We start from the raw sequence: 18,211 nt of genomic DNA on the forward strand, positions 1-18,211 counted from the left end.
TTCCAGAATCAAGACTCCTATTTGGCCAACTCGGGCATTTGATGTTTGGAATCAGAAAGGGGATGTAGATTGTTAAATCATTTTATTTTAATTGTAGATGTACTGCCAGGGAGGAAAGGATTTGTGTCTCAATTGCCAAGATGATTTAACTTTTGTGTATACATGTAGTCCTTGGCCTACAATCCCAATTGTAGGGACCAGAACTTCCATTACTAAGCAATGTGATAAAGTGAGTTATGCCCAATTTTGCAATCTTTTTTGCTGTGGTTGTTTAATAAATCACATTGTTACTAAGCATACCCAGTTTCCACCAACATGCTTGTTGGAAGTTGTTTGGGTAGGCTGCAAATGGGAATCACATGACCCCAGGATATTGCAACCATTGTAAATACATGCTAGTTGCCAAGCATCTTAAGTTTAATAACGTAATCATGGGGATACTGCAGTGGTCATATGTGGAAGTGCCAGTTGCTTTTTTCAGCATGACTAGAACTTTGAACAGTTGTTGAATGGATGGATGTAAGTCGTGGTGGTGGCGCAGTGGTTAGAATGCAGTACTGCAGGCTAATTCTGCTGATGGCTGACTCCCAGCCATCGGCCGCGCGAGTTGTAATGGGGGTCTCCCGATACTCCCATGTAACACCTCTACTCCGCGAGCTGCATTGGCTTCCGGTTGCCCTCCGGGTGAAATTCAAGGTGCTGGTTATCACCTATAAAGCCCTACATGGCCTGGGTCCGGGGTATTTGAGGGAACACCTGCTGCCGGCATCAAACGCCCTTCGCCCAGTGCGCTCCCACAGGGAGGGTCTGCTCAGGGTCCCGCCGGTAAGAGATTGCCGGCGGGTGACACCCAGGGATAGGGCCTTCTCAGTGGGGGCGCCTGCCCTCTGGAACCAGCTGCCGGTGGAGCTGAGGACTGCTCCCGACCTCCGATCATTCCGCCGGGGCCTGAAGACCTGGCTCTTTGAGCTCTCGGGCCCAGGCTGAGGAGATATTCATTTTAATTGGGGTTTTTAATAGTACAGGGTTGATTTAATATTTTTTAAATTGGGTTTTAACTTTTGTATGGTTGATTTTTAACTCCCTGTAAACCGCCCTGAGTCCTCAGGGAAAGGGCGGTATATAAATGCAATAAATAAATAAATAAATAAATTTGGCAGTTCGATTCTCACTGGCTTAAGATTGACTCAGCCATCCATCCTTCGGAGGTTGGTAAAATGAGGACCAAGATCGTTGGGCGCAATATGCTGACTCTGTGAACTGCTTAGAGAGGGCTGTAAAGCACTGTGAAGCGGTATATAAGTCTAAGTGCTAACTGCTATTGCTATATGCCTTGCCTATAAGGTAGAGGATGAAACGGAGATCTAAAGTAAATGTTGTAATATGAAATATTCTGTTTTCAGCCTTGTCCTCTTTCATGATCCTTTTTACCAAAGTTAGGAACTTTTTGTGTATGGGAAGAGAAATCAACACTTTTGTGTGCTGGGATTTTCCATATTTTTCTGGGATTTTTACACACCCAACACAAATTCTTTTTGGAAGCAGCTAACCAGGAGATGAATAACTGACCAATGTGCTCATCGTGTGTCATCACCATAGTCAGTCTAATGCATGGATCGATTTCCTGAAGAGCAGACTGCATTTGTGTGTGGTCCACTACATCCAGAGCTGTGTTGCGACACTTGCACCTTGAATCACTGGATGCGCAGTTTTGTCATCACTGGAACACTCATACCTAGCACACCACTGGAGTCAAGGACCCTTATTTGTATTGGACAAGAGAAGCTAAAAAAGTAAGGTCACTCCTATCTGATGATGAAATGTTGAACTTTCTGGGTGACTCCCCAGTCTCCCTTTCTTGGAGCAACTTACATTAAATGGTGATGCTTGCAGGACATCAACGAAGTAGGTTCTTCCGTCTTCATCTCTCAAGGGAAAAGCGCTCGGCTTCAATTGCTGGAGCTCTTGCCCATCTAGACTTTTGATTCCCGGTAATTTGTTAACAGGATTATTTTAGGGAAATGCCTTTGATAACACCCGCAATTAATATTTTGGCACGATCACTCTGTAACCCGTTTCAGTCAGCTGCTAACATAAACGAAAGATGGGACCTCCCCTCCCCCTTCTTCTTGGCAGTTTTGAACTCTTTGACTTCTAGAGCAAGGTAATCAGAGGCATCTCCTAAGTGAACAGAATTGAAACAGAGCAGAAACTTGGGAGTGGAGGAAGCTCCCAATAATAGATATTTAAAAATGATCTTTATAGAGCATTTTTGTCTTCCCTGCCTTCTTGCGATCTGGATCGCTGTTTAAAAAGATTTATGAAACGGATGCTCAGTTGGTTCCGGTTGAGCAAAATTCCCTTGGGCTTAATGGGACGTTGCTAAGCCAATCGGGGCTAAACTTGGCGGAGGAATCCGAATTAAGCGTTCTTTCTCTTCCAACACCCCTCCCCGCTCCCCTCCCCCGATTTCTCTCCCACCAAAACATCCCAGGGTTGCCGCGCCGCCGAGCCAAGCAGGGATACGGTTTTGCCCCACGTGGGTTGGCCCGGCCAGCCAATCGGCGGCCGGGGAAACCCGCGCGAAGCCCCGCCTCCCGCCCCCCCACACCCACCCCCGCCCTCCCGTTTCTCTCCAGCCGCGGCTGCTGCAAGTGATTAATTTTTGTCATATGACTGTCACACCGAATGGAGTCGGGTTCGAGGAACTGAGCTGGCTGCTCCAGCTGCGAAGGGCGATCGCTGCACGGGCTGTTCCCTGCCCCAGGGACGGAGCGTCGCATTCCCAAAATGCCTCCCACACCCACCTTGTTGCAGAAGCTTTTCAACAAAAAGAACGGCTTGATTCCCACCTGCAAGGAGTTCAAGGAAGAGGCGGTCTTCAGGTAGGCGGCGGCGGCGGCGGAGGAGGAGGGCAGGCGAAAGCCGGGCGAGGCAGCGGCTGCCAGCTCGTCTCAGGCGGCGGCGGCGGCGGGGGGGGGGGGAGAAGCGTGGTTTGGTTTCCGCTCGGTTTGTTGCTCCTCTCCCGCTCGATCGCCTCCTCTGCTGCGCCCCAGCAACCGTCCTTGCCTGGTTATCGATCCTTCTTCCCCCCCCCCACCCCCTTGGTCCGGGGCAGCCTAGCGACTTTCCGCCCATCTCGCTTCCCCGAAGAAGCCTGGAGGAGGAGGAGGAGGAGGCGGCGGCGGGCGCGCAGGATTTCTTTCTTGGCAAGCCGTGCGCTGCCTTGGCGCCCGCATCGCCGGGCTCCCTCTCGGGCGGAAATCACACGGATATGCGCCTTCGCTGTGCGCCAAAACTTCGTGCGAGCTTCTTTCTTCCTTTCTTTCTTTCTTCTGGGGTTGTGTTTTTCTTCCCCCTCCTCCTTCGCCGTCTAAACGCGATCCTCGTTCTCTCTCTCTCTTTTTTTTTTTTTGCCCCCCCCCCTTGAGAATCGGGCAGATCACGTGCAGGCAAGGCTGCGCAAAGCGGGGTTTACATCACTTTCCGTCGGTTGCCAAAGCCTGGAAGAGCCCGAAGGATCCTTTCTCTTCTTCCTCCTCCTCCTCCTCCTCGTCCTTCCAGTCCCGCTTCGGCTGCCTTTGAAGTTCTCTTCTTTTTCACTCGGCCTCTTCTTCCTTCCACTGGCCCAGCGGCTGCTTTCGTTTCCTCTTTCTTCTTGCCTTGATGCCGCGTATTGATTGAACAGGTTGTCGTGCTTTTTTTTTAAAAGGCTGCCTTGCAAGGAGAAGGGGAGGAGGGTTGCCGTTTGGCGAGAGCCACCTTAAAATGTTAAGGAAGGGCAAAAGGCGATGGCCGGGTGGCCAGCTGTGGGTAGGCTTATGGAGTCACAACACAGTGCTGTAAGGCTGCAGGCGTGGGCTAGATCTGCCCCCCCCTATTTCCCCCCTCCTTTTTCTCACCTGTACTGAATGGCAGCCTTCTCCTCAAACTTTGAATTGGTCTACAGTATTCCATTATTCCCAGGCCTCATAGATGGGATCGGTGGAGGCATCAGGTTGAGGAAAGTTGCTTTACAACAAGAATTATTATTAATTAAATTTGATACTTAATCCTTTTGGTTTGGGCTGTCTCATTGAAGAAAAAGTGGCCTCGTCCATTAAAAGAGCCTTAGAGCCTATTATTATCTATTCGTGATGCAGTTCAGTCATATGACTATTGTTTGCCTAGAGATGGCAACGATAAGGATTGTATTTAGAATTGAATTGAGCTTCATTCAGTGACTCTGAAGCCTTGCTGTATTGTCCAGCCTTGCCTCTTCACAGGGGGCTCTGTCCTGCACATATTTCTTGGACCTGTGTGCAACCCTGAATAAGGGTTGATTTGTAAAACCTGAGGCAACCCCATTCACAATGGCTTGGGAGTAAAATATTTTGAATTAAGAGGAATACCAATTTGAGCAAAAAACATTCGTTTCTGCTGTGTCAAAGCTTTTGAAAATATAAGCTTGCATTGACATTGGCAACTGGAGTCTTGCTAGAATAGGAATTACTTGCAAAGTTGAAATTTAGTATTAAAATCTTGATGCAAATGAAATTCACTGTGTCTCTACATTTACGTGCATAAATTACACAAGACATTCTTTCCTGCCTTGTGGAAACTGCTAGGTTGTTGCTATTTACTTTAACTTGTATTTAGCTATTTTTATGGCATTCCTACTTAAAACTGGCCACTTGCCTTTCCTTTTATGGTGCTCCATCTTCCAGTTTAATTACATGTTAGAAATGAAAATATATAGCCTCAGGGCTATGAGGAACCATTTATCAGCTTTGTTTAATTTTGATTATAGCCATATTGTTATTTTGTTAGCACTGGATGTTAAATTTATTTGAAAATATTCTTACTATATAAGTCTACTGTATTATCTCAGTAAAACTGTCACTGCACTTTTGAAGGATTTTGTGTTGTACAAGATTGATATATTTTAAAAAAAGACTATTTAAGCATCATGGGGTTCCTTCTTAAATTTAAGACATCTTTGCTTCTCACATTTCCATTCTCAGTTTGATGCCCATTAATTGGCTGTGCCAGCCTGCGGTCAGTGTCTCCCCATAAATCTAAAGATCTACATCTATAAACTTTGCACTTCCTTATCTAGAATCTCCTGGATTCTGTTGGGCTTTTCCTCCCTGAACAGATACAAATAAAATTAATCTAAACCTAGGTTTCTGAGTGAAGTGTTTGTATTTAGAGAGAACTTGAATGGTTTACCTTGTATTACCATATTAGCTCAATATTTGTAAGTCCTTAGAAGGATAGTATAACACTTGTATGTATGCCAGTACATATGGTTGACTTACAACCATTCGTTTAATGACTGTTCAAAGTTATAACACTAAAAAAGGGATTTATGACTGGCTCTTACACTTATGACTGTCAAGCCACATGATCAAAATTTGGGCGCTTGGCAACCATTGGCACTTTATGACAATTGCTATGTCCCAGGGTCACATGAACCTTCCCAGCCAGCTTTCAACACGCAAAAGCAACGGGGATAGCTGAATTCATTTAACGACCACATTATTCATTTAACGACCACAGTGATTCACTTACCAACTGTGGTAGAAAAAGTCATAAAATTGGGCACAGTTAACTTAATCACCTTGCTTAGCAATGGAAATTCTAATTCCAATTGTCGTAAATCGAGGACTATCCATAAGGTAATGAAACGCAAAGGCTTTCTTTTTAATACGCACAATAAAAGTTAAACTTCTAGTTAAACAGAATATTTCCTGTTACAGTGTAACTTGGAGCTTATTTTTAATCAGTAGCTTTTTGAATCAGTTTAAAAATGGGGAATTTTGTATGACAACTCTAAATAAACATTATGCAGATATTGGAGAACACCACTTTTGAGGTGGACCTTGAGGAATCTTCAGTGTGTGCTTGCACCTGCAGTATTTGTGGTCTAAAGAATGAACATAGTTGTTAATGTGTCCCTAGCTTGTCAACCCTTCATACCTTTAATACCGGTAGCTTGGTTAGGTATGCCGTCTGCTTGCGAATTTTGCTTACTGGTATTACCTTCTGTCTTTTTAAGTAACAGGATAAGCATTTAAGGTGGTGAAATTTTGATACAAATGAAGCATTCAGAAATTTGGAATTTAAACATATGTTACCAAATCTTGGTGGTTATAGAGCTAAAGGCTCTGAGTAAGGGTGCTTGCTTCTCAGCACCATAGATATTGGCAATGCAAATTGTTCTTTTTATTATTGTCTCAAAACAAGGCTATGTATACGTCATTCAGTACACGTACATGTGTCTATATGTGGCATAGTTTGTTTTATGTGCAGGTCTGTATATGCCATATTCACTTATCCTATCCCATGGGTGGAACAGAGAACAGTCTCATCTCCTCAACAGTCTGCTAAATGTTCCTCAAATATTTTTTGATTGTTTGGGATCTTTTGAAACAGCTTTTGGTCAGTTATGGAGGATTCCAAGTGGAAGGGAAAGAAGTAGCAAATCTACTGTCTGAAAATTACACTTGGATGATCATAGAACCCTATTAATTAATTAATGTTGGGGATCACCTTGTATCTTTATGTACAAATATGCCCGTACACACCTAAACAGGATAGCACAGTTTTGCAAGCCAAGTACATCGTAGGGGATAAACAAATCAGTAGTTATTGGACATGATAGCTATAGACATCCCTACATGAATATTTTCTGATTCTCAGACACTGGGGACAAATCACCATATATTACATGTGCTTTGCCAGAGACATCTAGTTCCTTGTTACTGAAACAGCATGTTGGGATTTGTCCAGCTTTTTCCAACCAGATGGACTGTAATGGCATTATGGCTCTCAGAATTCCCAATTGCTAATGCTGTCATCTGGTGGACAGTAAATCAGCATAAGTAGCAATAAATTATCTTGGCCTAATTCAACCGGGCAGTGGTAATATTCTTTAGGTTTGTGTGTGCATATGTGTGTATGTGTATTTGTTGCAATATTTACTGTTAATGCCTTGGATATACTAAACTTCGTTATTTAGTCTGCTTAAAAGCCCATATATTAACTGGTTCACAGATCAAAAGTCGTTGCCTACTACTTATTCTGTGAAAGGACAAATGAACAAGACAACAATGATAAAAATTGTCCATATGTTTAAGTTCTTTATTATTTCGAAAGATTGCTTTCTTGAGGAAAATAGTTACAGAGTTGAGCTTAAGGTGGTTCAGGCATTACATTTTGATGTTTTATCTTCAGCCTGCAGCAGAATCACTCCACATTGGAGGACTTTTGGTTGCTTTAGTGAAAAGTTGACACCAAGTTCTGTGACTCTTCACAATGCTGAATGTTTCTAAGCTCACTTTTCCTGCAAACCTGTTTTGAATTTAATACATTGAGTATTAAAACTTTCTGTTTTCCTTACCGTTATATAAATCTTTTCTTCTAGAAAATTTGTATAATGATTACGTGAGAATATTATTATTATTACTACTACAAAACCTACTGTACCTGCAGACAGAGTTAGAAATCATGACCTGAGGTTTACTCTGAGAATGTTACAGGTAATCCTCAACTTACAACCACAATTGAGCCCACAATTGGGTCATAAGTCATTATGGTTGTTAAGCAAGGTGCCCATGTGAATGCCTCGCTTAACAACCCCAATCCCAGCTCATTAACTGACCACATGAGACTGCTTCAGAGGGTGAGGGAGGTATTGGGTGGCCTGGTATCCAGTGGTGGGATTCAGCTGGTTTGCACCACTTCGGCAGAACCGGTAGCTAATTTTTTGTTGCCCAGGCCCAGAACGGACTTCCGGAAGCAGCATCCACACAGAGAACCGGTTGTTCACATATTTGAATCCCACCACTGCTGGTATCTATTGGCGCACAAAAACCTGTCACACACTGGAAGAACTCAGCTCGCCCAGCTGATGTGAAGTGCAGCTACTGTAGAAAATAAAATAATTCCAGAGATAGAAAGTCTCAGAAACATCACAAGGGCTGTTGCTCATTTTGCAACGTTCTGAGGCTCTTTCTAGTTTTCCGAAAAATCATGAAAGTTAGTTTTTTAGCTGTACCTTGCATTGGTTGGGTGCACTTATCAATAGCTGCACAGGAAGGAAAAATAAGTGATCCCAAGATCCCAGGAGTGGTGGGATAGGAGAAGACCATGTGCTGATGAGTTTAACTGGGTGAGGTCTTCCAGCCTGAGGTAGATTTCTACATTCTGCTGGGGCTAGGCCAGGGGTCCCCAACCTGTGGGCCATAGCCCGGTAGTGGGCCATGGCCTACTGGCCACTGGATCATGGGACAGGCTGGTCAGTGCGCAGCACATGTGCGTGCACCCCCCCACTTCACTAGCGCCATGGCCATATCCCATGAAAACAGGATGCTGCCGCACTGCGGGGCATGAAAATTGGCCACCGCTGCACTGCAAGGTGCAAAAGTGGGCCACCGCCATGCCTTGGTGCATGAAAATGGGCTGCCGCCGCACCTCAGGATATGAAAATGGCCCTGCGCCGCACAAGAATGGGGCAGGGCTAGTGAGCATCACACGGGTGCTAGCCCTGCCTCGTTTGCATCATACGCGTGCTCGTGGCCCCATGCACGCATATGTGTGTGTAAAATGCTTCCCCCTCCCTTTCCCTTCGTTCTGCCAACCAAGAAAGGTTGGTGACTTCTGGGCTAGACTGTTGAGGCCTCCCAGCCCATGCGGGGGAGGGGGCTTACAGTTGCAGTCATTACAGTGGGTTGAGTCACTACTTAGTGCCCAAATTCTTGTCACGTGACTGCAGGGGTGCTGCAATGGTTGGAACTTGAGGAGTGGGTCATATATCCTTTCATTTATTGCATCATAATTTGGAACAGTCCTTGAAGGGTCTCTTAAGTCAAGGACTATTTATATGTATGAATCAGCTTGTATTTTATAGCCTTCTCTGAAATGTTGAAACTACTTAAAAATGTCCTATTTTTTAAAATCTTTTTTAAAAAGCATTCAAAAATGCAAAATGTAATTTTCCTGCCATCTGTATTTCCACCCTGTCTCTCACCCTGGTTACAATATTGCCAAGAAATTGCATTCTCTAGTTTTTATTGGATATATTGTTCCTTTTGGAGTGGGGGAGAGCAAATCCTGCTTCTGTGCTATAGCCTTGGGCTTGGGCATGCTTTGTAATGCCAGTGTGGCCCTGGTATTGGATTTGAAGTTGTTATTTGATAAACTATGAAATGGACAGAGAAGCTATATAATTCTGGTTTACTTTCAGTTGGCTGTTTCTTGTCAAAAAGAGCTTAGTTTGAGATTACATGTGTGCCACTTTTATCTTCCATTTTATTTACACAACCTATGAGGTTTGCAAATTTGTGTGGAGGAGCTTTTTACGTCAAAGCTTTTTTATGTGCAACTACTGCCTGTTTCCTATGCCTCCTACACTTCTATGCTGGCCTTTCTAAGAAGCTAGCCATCTGCCTGGCATTCAGGTAACTCCTTTTTCAACAGGAATATAAAACAAGTTCCTTGTCTCTCCTCCAGTTCTCTGGTGACTACAGAGATCTGGGGAAGCAGGAAGAAAGTCTATCATACTAATGTAAGGCTTGACTTGTTGATTTATTATTTATTTATTTAGCATATGGCACATCATACTTGGACTAGCAATGTAAATGAACATTTCAACTAGATTAGTAGGACCCAGTAAAATATACATGTCAAAAATATCTGTGTTCAAATATCAATGTCTAGACTCTAGGCTGTCTAACCATTGAAGTGTAGCATTGTTTATATTAAAAAAAAGAAATGCCAGATACTGGTCCGTTATATGCCCTCAGTTTACAGCCGGTCGTGAGGTGATATACAGTGTAACATTTGACCCCTCAGCAGTGGTGGGATTCAGTCGGTTCGCACCACTTCGGCAGAACCAGTAGGCCCAGAATGGACTTCCGGAAGCGGCATCCACACAGAGAACCCGTTGTTCACATATTTGAATCCCACCACTGTCCCTCAGTCACATTGAGGGGAGGATACTATGCCCCATTTATACAGGTCCTGGCAGATGCCGTATGGGTACAAATTCTGTTCAGGGTTGTTCATTGCTGATACAGTAGTTCAAAACCTGGCAGTTTTTTGTGAGGTCATTTATATGTCTTCCTATAACTGGGTGTTCAGACTTCTTGATTAACGATTCTTTAATAAATTTATTTCTTAGGAGGAATTTGTTTAAGTCTAGCTGTTACATCTCTTTTCATTTCTCTGCCAAAATGCTTCTAGGATCCCTTGGCAGATTCACCAGAGATTCATAAAAGTTGTTCTCAGGCTAACAACAATAAACCTTCTTAGCTGAAACTTAACAGGAAGATAGCGCATTTAACGTAAAAATGGGAATCTAACACTAAACATAATTTGCCTTTCTGCAAATCCTTTGTTCCAGATATGGAGGAACAAACTTCACTTGTTTTCTTTCCTTGCCTGTATTTTTTCTTTACCTTTCATCTTGGCTTATATACTGTTCAGAGATAGAGGAATGCATTTTCCCAAGTCAGTTGTATTGGGAACTGACTGGCCTAGTTAAAGAAGCCATTACTATAGCAGAAGATAAGTTGGGATTCCTGTTTTGGCATTTTGCTTGGAAGACTACTAATTAATGAATCAGCAAAGACAGCACAATGAATTAAGTTGCAGAAATCTACACATTTACTTGGAGTAAGCCAACTGTACTTGCTTGGAATTTATTCCTAGGACTGGACTGCGTCACTGTTTTTAGCTTCTCTACCAACTGGGAGTATCAATTTCTAATAACCATCTGATTGTTAGAAGAGCTGAGGCTGAGGAGGATTTTAGTCCAGGACATTCAAAGGATATGACATTGAGGAGGGAGGGTGGCTTAGGCCTCTAAAGCCATTAGGATTGTTTTATATATCCAGGGAAGGGACGCAGTGGCTCAGTGGGTTAGGACGCTGAGCTTGTCGATCAGAAGGTCGGCAGTTTGACGAGTCGAATCCCAAGTGCCGCGTAGCAGAGTGAGCGTCTTTTACTCATCCCAACTTCTGCCAACCTAGCAGTTCGAAAGCACGTAAAAATGCAAGTAGAAAAATAGGGACCACTACGGTGGGAAGGTAACAGCGTTCTGTGAGCCTTTGGCGTCTAGTCATGCCGGCCACATGACCACGGAGATGTCCTCGGACAAGCGCTGGCTCTTTGGCTTTGAAACAGAGATGAGCACTGGCCCCTAGAGTCGGAAACGACTAGCATGCATGTGTGGGGGAACCTTTACCTTTACCTTTATATATCCAAGGAGTCTATCCTATAAGGCAGGGGTTCCCAACTGGGGGTGCAACACGATATTCCAGGGGGTGCTAAAACTTGGGTTTAGAAGTTACAAAATTATAGTGTTTATGCATAATTCGTTATGTCAAACTTTTGTAAGGGGTGCGAGAATATATCAAAAGCGTTCTAGGGGTACGGGGTATAGAAAAGGTTGGGAACCACTGCTATAAGGAATCTCCCTATCGGAGGATACTGCGTGTCCACTCTGCCTTCTTTCCATTACATCTGTTGTGACTCAGGGCCAGCCGGTGGGTCCGGCAGCCGGCTCAGATGTATCGGATGACTCAGATGAGGGGGAGGAGGAGGGTGTGGAAGACGAACCGGCTGATGATGGCTTGGAGGCTTCGCAGAGCCCTCAGCCGGGGCCCTCTTCTCAGCTGCGTGAGCCCGATAGTGCGGAGGATGATGACCCACAGCTGGCCCTGTTCAAGGACGCCCGACGCAGGAGGCAGTCGAGCAGGACTAAGCAGAAAAAGGCTGCGGGTCTCCTCGGGAGGAGGCACAGGGAGACCACGCCCTGAACTCTAAATAAAAGGAGTGTTTGGGGAGGGGCTGGTTGCTGAAAGCAACCCTTCTGCTTGAGGATTCAAGTTCCAGTGTTTTTGTTTCTTGTTCTGTTAATTGACTAATAAATCTTGGCAGACGCTTTGCAGCCTCAGACGCTCTCCAGTCTCTACTGCTTGAACAGGGGTTTGCCTTATTACAAGGCCGGTAGTTGGCTGGTTCAGAACAACATCCCCCTTCTCATAGATACAAAAGAAGAGAAGTGACTCATTGCAGCATTCTTTTTGAACTGCACCCAGGCTCTGTGTTGTGGGAAATGTTGTAATGTGTGTCGTCCAGGTATCTAGCTCTGAGCAGGAGCACAATCAATGACCCTCAATGAAGTTAGGGTTCTAGAATTCCCAAGGTGCACAATTGTGGGAAGCAAAAAAATGTGAGGCAACTGAGAACTGAACTGACATCCTGAAGTTTCAGATCTCTGTCTTCTTCCAGACAGACCCATGTGAATTTTTCTTGTGGTTGACTTCCCTTATTGACCTTCAGGTTCATCCCAATGAGCGTGGGATAGTTTGATCACTGTCCCTTTTGCACTTTCCTGTCCTGCTTTGGCTGGCTTGAAAGCATTCTCTTCCTGCTGCAAAGCTCTCTAGTTTTTCTCTCTCCTCACGCTTCACTGCAAAGTTTCTTCCTAAAAGTCTGAATCTACAAGAATTTTCCCCCTTTTTTGCAGAAAGAGTCATGGTGGAATGACTTTTTCAAATTATGTACCATCTTCTGTTTGTTTTTAGAAAATTGGTTTCATTATCCTTTCTCTTGGATGGAGAGTTTTGTTTTTTTCTTTTTTTTTACATGCTGCTTCTGGATTTGTTTGTGGAAGAAGAAAATAACCAGCTGGATGATTTCATAATTACACAGGATCTCTTATTGCTACATTTAACTGTAGGTGCAAGATCACATGCTTCTGAGTAACTCAAAGAAGGAACTTGCACTTTCTTTTAGGGGTGAACATCATTCTGAATTTGAATTACATTTGATTCACTCCAGTTGTAAAAAGCCATTTCTTTTAATTGATCCTAATCAAATGTTGATATATATATAATTTTTTTTTAGATTGCTAACAAAGAATTAAAGGGAGACTGATATGCACTTCAAACTTATTTGCTTTCATCAGTCAGCCATACCCTTCTGAGATTCGATTGCACATTAGGCAGTTGTTTTACACACACGCGCGAGCACACACACACACACACACACACACACATATATATATATATATATATATATATATATATATATATATATATATATATATATATATATATATATATGTTAAATGCTTGTTAACTATTTAGATTACCTTGCTAGGCCCCAAACATGGGACAAATCTTTATTTCCTGTTTCAGCCTAACCGAAGGCCATCGACAGGCAGTAGTCACAACAGTGACAGCTCATATTTGTGTAAATTTTTATTAATATTTTTTTTATATATATAATCAGTGTAAGATAAAATGTTCCAAGTTCAATAAGAGGAAGCAGCCTCTTGTCATTTCAGGCGTGTTTCCAAGATCACTTGATATGGATTAACTGATCTGAAAACACATTACTTTTTCTTTGGGTTGTGTAACACAGCTAAAACCCTGCTATTTCTTTAGAACAATTTTACTACTTCCCTAGACAGGGTTACACGAGATAGTATCTTTTAAGTAGAAACGTAGTGTGCTTCGGATGATCAAGCATGCAGTTTTTCTAAATCACACTACACATTAATTTACTAAAATTATGTTTTTGTTTGATATTAACCTCATATTTTACAGAAAGATAACATTTTAAAGTGACATATAATATTTTAAAATGTTATCTCTGGTAACATTTAAGTATAATCAATCCAACCAAACCATTATTACTATGATTTGGGAATGTTTACACCTTACTAAAATCAATTGACTTTATATCCAGTATTAAATTCCAGTTGCATGACTACATTTCTGCCACTGGAATAACATAAGAATCTCTGTACCATCTCTGACAAGAGCCCATACATTGTGTGCTAAGCCTCAGTGCGATTTGCTTGATTTTACTGCATCATGGGAAACCAGCCATTGTAATTTGCAAAGCATGGTTTATAGCTTAGCGCAGACATGTCAAACACAAGGCCCGGGGGCCAGATCCGGCCCGCAAAGTGGTTTCATGCGGCCCGCAAAGCCATCCTGGAAACAGTGAGGGAACGGCCCCCGCTGCCTTGGCCCTGGCCCAGAGACCCTCCTTCTGCCAGAGACCCTCAGATCTGTCCCACTCCTGCCCAGGCCCCCATAGGCACCCTTGATGCGAACGATGTAGAGCTGGCCACGCCCACCCAGCAGGCCATACGCACTTTAGCCACACCCACCCAGTAGGCCACGCCCACCCAGGACACACCCACCCGCCCCCCTGAGGGCAACCGCAATGCTGATGCGGCCCTCAATGAAATTGAATATTGTATTGTAAAAACTCAGGCCATTGTGCTTCATTCAACAAATCTTGGCTAAGTCATGATTTAGAATGTTAAGTGAGCTTAGTTTTAGGCATTGATCTTCCAAGAACTGAGTGGAATTAACTTTAGTATTAGTAGTTCTGCATGTTCTGTGCTTTCCAAAAGACAACTAGACTTTCTTTGTTTTTTCCTTGAAGACATTTCTCTTCTTATCCAAGAACTTCTTCAGTTCTGACTGTATGGTGGAGAATGAAAAGATTTATATTCTTTGGAGTGATCTGATTGTTAGCACTCTGAAGGTCGGTCATTAGCTCACTGAGAGTCCTTGAGATTACTTGGGGGTTTATTTGTATCCTCAGGAGCAACTGAATCAGAGTGCAAGTGGGTGTGGAACCTTTTTGCTCTGTGATTCGGGTGACCCCCAAGTGGCCTCAATGGCTCAGTGAGCTAACAACCCGAATATAAATCCTCTCATTCCCCATCATTCACTCAGAACTGAAGAAGCTTCTTGAATGAGAAGAAAAAAGACTTCAAGGAAAAAAACAAAGAAAGTCCAGTTACCTTTTGGTAAGTACCTTTGGGACAACCATGACCTGGATGACTGAGAATCTCCATAGACATGTTCTGGGCTTCTTGAGTGATTCTAGTGACTGGAGAAGAATTTGTTGCAATGCTACTAGAGCAGGGGTCTCCAAACTTGGCCCTTTATGGCTTGTGGACTTCAACTCCCAGAATACCTCAGCCAGGCTGGCTGAGGAATTCTGGGAGTTGAAGTCCACAAGTCATAAAGGAGCCAAGTTTGAAGACTCCTGTACTAGAGCAGCATAAGTACATGCAAAGTTCTGAGTTTTGGCTACATCATTTTCTGATTTTCCATGGAGACATGCATGAAACAGAAATATTCATTCTTCATTGAGATCTAGAGATTCCATTCAGAAGGGGCTCTCCCCTTGAGAAGGCAGTTCACTTATTTTTAAAAACAAAAGTAGATGTACTTTTAAGTGACCAGTTCTTAAGATAGCTATTAAGAGTCTCAGATTTTCTTACCAATTTCCATTCAGATCAAAGTTTACTCTAAATATTGTAGTAATGTTCAAGGAACTGTGGACATTTTTTAGACAATATTTACCCAGATTTTAACACCTTCTGTGCTTGACTTTAAAAATAGAAAATTGGTACTTGTCTTTGCGATTTTCCTCTTCCTTCTACAGTTACGTTTTTTCTTGTGATGCCATTCAGGTTTAGCGGTAGGAATCTTTTTTTCTTTCTTTGTTTTCATTCCAAATTTTAATGGCAAATGGGTTTCTGGGGAATTTCCTTCCCTTCTTGCATTCATCCACCAACAGGATAGAAGTTGAAACATAATGAAATATCTGCTTCCAGAGGATTCATTTCTCCCTAAAAGCTTCTTTGAGGATTAAAATTAACCAGAGCTTTCAACTTAATTACCAATAATTTGTCATTCTATTTAGCTCTAACTCATATGTATATGATAAATAAACTGTATCTGTGGTATAGAGCCAACTCTGCTCTACCAAATCTGGACAAGAGGGAAACTTTTCATTGTTTCTGTTTAAAACTGTTATAAGAATATTGTCTTGCTATTACTTTGAACCTTTGCCAAATCCAAACACCTGCCATATCTTCAGGAATCTTCCTTCTGAAATTTTCTTATGAAATACTGATGATTTTCTGTTATCATTGGCTTGCTTCTGCTTGGCTTGGATTCAGCTTACAAAACATGAAAACAAATAATCTGAAAATATGGAATAGGGTATATTGCAACCAAGGATGGGTTCATTGGAGGAAAAATGTATCCCACTCCAACAGGCTCACAGCGTTCTCGTTATTCTGCAGCTTCCTTATCAGTTTGCAGTTGACTTGCATGAAACTATTTTTGCTGTAGTACTGTATGTCTTGTAAAGGGAAGTAATGACACACAGTCAGCTGCTTGCAGAGCAAGTTTGTTTCCTTGGTGTTAAACCTAAGTAGATAGGGTAGGTGTTTTTACTTTAAGGCTGCATGGTCTCCTGCAGGGATATAGCTTGCTCATAGTGAAATTGCACCCATTATGATGTATAGAGTTGATCTAAATTGCAAGGAATAGTCAGGGCTGCTGAGAAATGGCACCCTTCAATTTGGACATTCCTCTAGAAAGGCCTTTCGTAGCCTAGCTAGTGCTTTGCATTGCATGTGTCTCTTAGCAGGGTTTCCCCCTTGGAATGAGCAGGGCAATGACGTCAGTGCCCAGATCACATAATTTACTTTTGATTCAATCTTACGTTGCTCGCATTCTGAACATTTTTTTGTGCAAAATTAATGATTGATTTCAGAACTAAAAGCAATTGAATGGAAACAAAGAGCAGTTTAGACCAGGGGAAACCACGATTTCTTATTACAAGAAGCTTTTATTGGGTCATATTTTTCCCCTCTCTGTGTCATATTCATTACCTTATGCTAAATACTTTCCTGTGACATCCAGACTTGAAGCACTATAGTTCACTTAAATTCTGGTTTGCAAACAGTCCCAAGATTTCAGTGTTTCTATAGATCCTAATTTGTTGTTGCTATCATTTGTACCTGTTATCAGCATTATGCAAGGTGTGTGTAATCTTCCCTGTTCTGTATGAAACCACTGAGTTCTAATAAGTGCCCCGAAAGAATGTGAGTTTCTGTACTCATCTTCATCTTTTAGTAATATCTTCCTGAATTGTAATGAAGCATTTCATTTCATGCCTCCAGCCCTCATGTCTTTTGCTTTCCTCAACTGCAGTGGCATCCATTTGCTTTATAACAGGCGGGGTGGGGGGGAGTCAAATCCCACTAAGCTACCACCTGTCTGAGAAGATTAGAGAAATAAATGAGGTGGGTCTAATAATATGGCCAAGTTTGACAATAGCTTAACATTGCTGGATTATGTCAGCTGATGCCATTTGGCCATCCTCCCCACTCCTGCCATCTCCTCTGAAGTTCCTGGATGGACTGGACTTAATTCAGCTTTTATTTTCAGATAGTGACCCAACAGGCATCTTTAGAAATCTTTATTTTTATACCATTGTGACCCAGCTGTCTAATTCTGTTGAGCACGAGCTGTACACTTTTAAGTGACCTGTGTTATTGGGCACATCTTAATTCTCTCACTGATTGTCAGTCAGTGCCAGTGTTAACTTTGAAGAGTACTTAACATTTTCATACAATGCAAACTCTAGGGAACGAAGGTCAGTATTTTGTTGCATAGAAATAGTGCAATGGGATGAGATACGTTAGGTCTGCCTTAAAATACTGTAGGCCTAATGTACATTGTCCATCAAAGTAGCAGTGCTTAGTTCATCTTGGTAAATTTTTAAAAAAATAATTAAGCAGGATTTCATCTGGTTGGCATTGGCTGGTAGAACACTAGGAAATGCCAGGGTTCTAGGCTCTGTTGTTGGATGTGTTCATGAAGTCAGCAGAATTAATCTTGACTTGAAAGAAACTTTTAATCTACGCTGTTGGGAGAAAGAGCAATTTAAGAAAGCACAGAGTGGGAGGACAGATAACCTCATGATGTAGCAAGCCACACAACTGAAATGAAGGCTGCCTGCAAGCAGCAGTTTTGATTAGTAGGTTCTCTTCTGCTCCCCTGTTGCATCAGCAATGGCCATAAATAGGAGATTGGCTATTTTGGTTTACCCTGTAGTGCTACAATCTGGAGAATAGGGGAGTTCCTGGCTGCTTTCATTGTGCAAAGACTGCATAAAGGAAGGGAAAGTGGTAAATCAAGAGACGGCGATAACCAAAATGATATTGGCTAAAGTAGTTTTTTTTCTGCCCCATGTAAAGATCGAACTTAGCACAGCAGATTTGAGATCCCAGCATTGGTTTAAAAAGGAGATGCTTCTGCAGGTAACTGGGACTGTTCAGAAGCAGTTTGTTTGACATCATCACTTATTAGGACGGTGCCTTTCAATATAT

The 18,211-nt window shown here is 42.6% G+C and overlaps 1 protein-coding gene across 1 annotated transcript in view; it reads left to right on the forward strand.

Moving 5' to 3' along the window:
- The first annotated feature begins 2,637 nt into the window (after nucleotides 1-2,637).
- Nucleotides 2,638-18,211, forward strand: part of FNIP1 (folliculin interacting protein 1) — a 116,454-nt gene continuing 100,880 nt past the window's right edge. The window contains exon 1 of the mRNA XM_081319669.1: nucleotides 2,638-2,885. Coding sequence (XP_081175795.1) covers nucleotides 2,791-2,885 — 95 coding nt within the window. The 5' untranslated portion in view covers nucleotides 2,638-2,790. The remainder of the gene's footprint in view (nucleotides 2,886-18,211) is intronic.

This window comes from Vipera berus (assembly GCF_964194415.1).
Source record: "Vipera berus genome assembly, chromosome: 2".
Taxonomy (NCBI): Eukaryota; Metazoa; Chordata; class Lepidosauria; order Squamata; family Viperidae; genus Vipera; species Vipera berus.